Source organism: Cebus imitator, unplaced genomic scaffold (genome assembly GCF_001604975.1).
Source record: "Cebus imitator isolate Cc_AM_T3 unplaced genomic scaffold, Cebus_imitator-1.0 Scaffold105, whole genome shotgun sequence".
NCBI classification, from domain to species: Eukaryota; Metazoa; Chordata; class Mammalia; order Primates; family Cebidae; genus Cebus; species Cebus imitator.
Genome location: NW_016107420.1, coordinates 6,098,702 through 6,101,446, shown reverse-complemented (window position 1 = coordinate 6,101,446; position 2,745 = coordinate 6,098,702). Strand labels below are relative to the sequence as shown.

Genomic DNA, 2,745 nt, shown 5'->3' with positions numbered 1-2,745 from the left:
CCTCCTGAGTAGCTGGGATTACAGGCACGTGCCACCATGCCCAGCTGATTTTTTGTATTTTTAGTAGAGACGGGGTTTCACCATGTTGACCAGGATGGTCTCGATCTCTTGACCTCGTGAACCACCCGCCTCGGCCTCCCAAAGTGCTGGGATTAGAGGCGTGAGCCACCGCACCCAGCCCAATTTTATATTTTCAAAGGTATTTTTTTGTTGGCTCCAGAATGTGTGTGCAAAGATAAGTTGGTTACTTAAATGTATGTTACATATTCTAGCTATGAAAATTTAAGACTATCTTATTCATTAAAAAACACATGGGATAGCCGGGTGTGGTGGCTCATGTCTGTAATCCCAGCATTTTGGGAGGCTGAGGCAGGTGGATTGCTTGAGCCCAGGAGTTCAAGACCAGCCTGGGTAACATGGTGAAACCTTGTCTCTACCAAAAAAAATATGAAACTAGTTATGTGTGGTGGTGCATACCTGTAGTTCCAGCTGCTTGGAAGACTGAAGTGGAAAGATGGCTTCAGCCCAAGTAAACAGTTTGCAGTGAGCCAAGATCACACCACTTGACCAAGTGAGACTCTTTCTCAAACACATAATCTCTCTCTCTCTCTCTCTCTCTCTCTCTCTCGCTGACCACAGTAGCTCACACCTGTAATCCTAGCATTTTGGGAGGCTGCGGTGGGAGGATCGCTTGAGCCCAGGAGTTCAACACCAGCCCAGGCAACATAGTGAGACCCTGTCCCTACAAAAAAATCTAAAAATTAGCTAGATGGCCAATCCTGTAATTACCGAATTACACACCTGTAATCCCAGCACTTTGGCTGAGGTGGGTGGATCACTTGAGGTCAGCTGTTTGAGACTAAGCCTGGCCAACATGGTGAAACCCCGTCTCTACCAAAAATATAGAAAATTAGCTGGGTATAATGTATGTGCCTCCAATCTCAGCTACTCAGGAGGCTGAGGCAGGACAATCCCTTGAACCCAGGAGATGGAGGTTGCAGTGAGCAGAGATCATGCTGCTGCACTCCAGCCTGGGTGACAGAGTGAGACTCCATCTCAAAAAAAAAAAAACTAGTTGGGTACGGTGGCACATGCCTATAGTCCCAGCTACTTAGAGGCTGAGGCAGGAGGATCCCTTGAGTCTGGGAATTCAAGGTGACAGTGAGCTATGATTGCACCACTGCACCCTAGCCTCTGTGACAAAGTGAGACTCTTGTCTCCAAAACAAAAAAATCACACTGGATTGCTGAGTGTGATGGCATTCACCTGTAGTCCCAGCTACTCGGGAAGTTAAGGAGGGAGGATCACTTGAACCCAAGAGTTCAAGACTGTAGTGTATTATGATCATGCCGGTGAATAGCCACTGCACTTCAGCCTTGGCAACATAGTGAGATCCCATCTTTAAATAAATTATTGAGGCAATGCATACCCTATGTACCCTGATGTGATTATTACGTATTCCATGCCTATATCAATGTATGTAACCCATAAATATATATACCTACTGTGTACCCACACACACACAAAAGAAATTAATTAATTAATTTTTAAAAACCACAGTGGATATTGTATCATCTGTAGAATATTTATCTCATTATACTGGAGATGAGTAATGTGGCACATTATAGTTGATTTTTAACTTAATCAAAAATTTTTAGTTTGACAAATGTTTCATTTACTGCATTGTGTGGTGTTTTTTATTTTCTAATGTGTATATGTTGAATTTTTTTTAAATCCTATACCTAGTTCCAGTTGACCCAAGCCTCATTATAGTGGTTCAAGCCAAGGAAGATGCCTATATTCCACGAACAGGAGTTCGAAGTTTACAAGAAATTTGGCCTGGTTGTGAAATCCGATACCTAGAAGGGGGTCATATTAGTGCTTATCTTTTTAAACAAGGACTCTTCAGGTAAGATGACTAAACAGGTATTTGTTCATCTGTTGCTTGTTTTCTGGATTTCTTGCTTCAACAAATAGATTAGATATTTTTATTGTCTGTTTCAATCTTCGAATTTCCTCCTCACCTCCTACAAATCTCACATTGAGTTATTTTTCTCTCTTTCCTAGAATTTCATCCTCTCATATTTTCTTTTTCTCCTAGAGAACTAGACATGATGCTTATCATAGGCATTCTTTATCTTGTGGTTTTACCCTCTTCAAATATTAATGGCCAGGTATTTTAGGATGTGAGAAGGATGAACATGGCTTGTTAAAGTTGCTTTGGTGCATCAAGAGGTTTTTCACTCTATTCTGATGTTCTCTCAGAATGGCCTGAACATCCATGGGATAATTTAGCAATGTTTTTCAGTTAGCAAGTGAATATTGAACCTTAAATGAGAAGTGGTTTTAATGTTAACTTTATATGATTCCACTATTTTAGTTAGAACTTATAAAAAACTTTTATGCCAAAACTATAATTTTCTGGTATTCTGCATTATTGGAACATATTTATGTGTTATTAATGGTAAAATAAATTAGTTCACATAAGTGCTTAGATCAGTTCCCTGTACATAAGTGTTCCAAAAAAACTGCCAACTACATAGCTGTATAATAGAGGGGTTGTATGTGATATGTTTTACATGTTTTAGCTCTTGTTAACGTAAGAATTTTTGTATGTTGTTACTTTTCTTTTTTTTTTTTTTTTGGGGGACCGGGTTTCGCTCTTGTTACCCAGGCTGGAGTGCAATGGCGCGATCTCGGCTCACCGCAACCTCCGCCTCCTGGGTTCAGGCAATTCTCCTGCCT

At 40.7% G+C, this 2,745-nt stretch overlaps 1 protein-coding gene across 1 annotated transcript in view; it reads left to right on the top strand.

Moving 5' to 3' along the window:
* The window catches only part of ABHD18 (abhydrolase domain containing 18), a 66,305-nt gene that overhangs the window by 59,592 nt on the left and 3,968 nt on the right, over positions 1 to 2,745 (top strand). Inside the window, exon 11 of the mRNA XM_037741738.1 lies at positions 1,747 to 1,909. Coding sequence (XP_037597666.1) covers positions 1,747 to 1,909 — 163 coding nt within the window. The remainder of the gene's footprint in view (positions 1 to 1,746; positions 1,910 to 2,745) is intronic.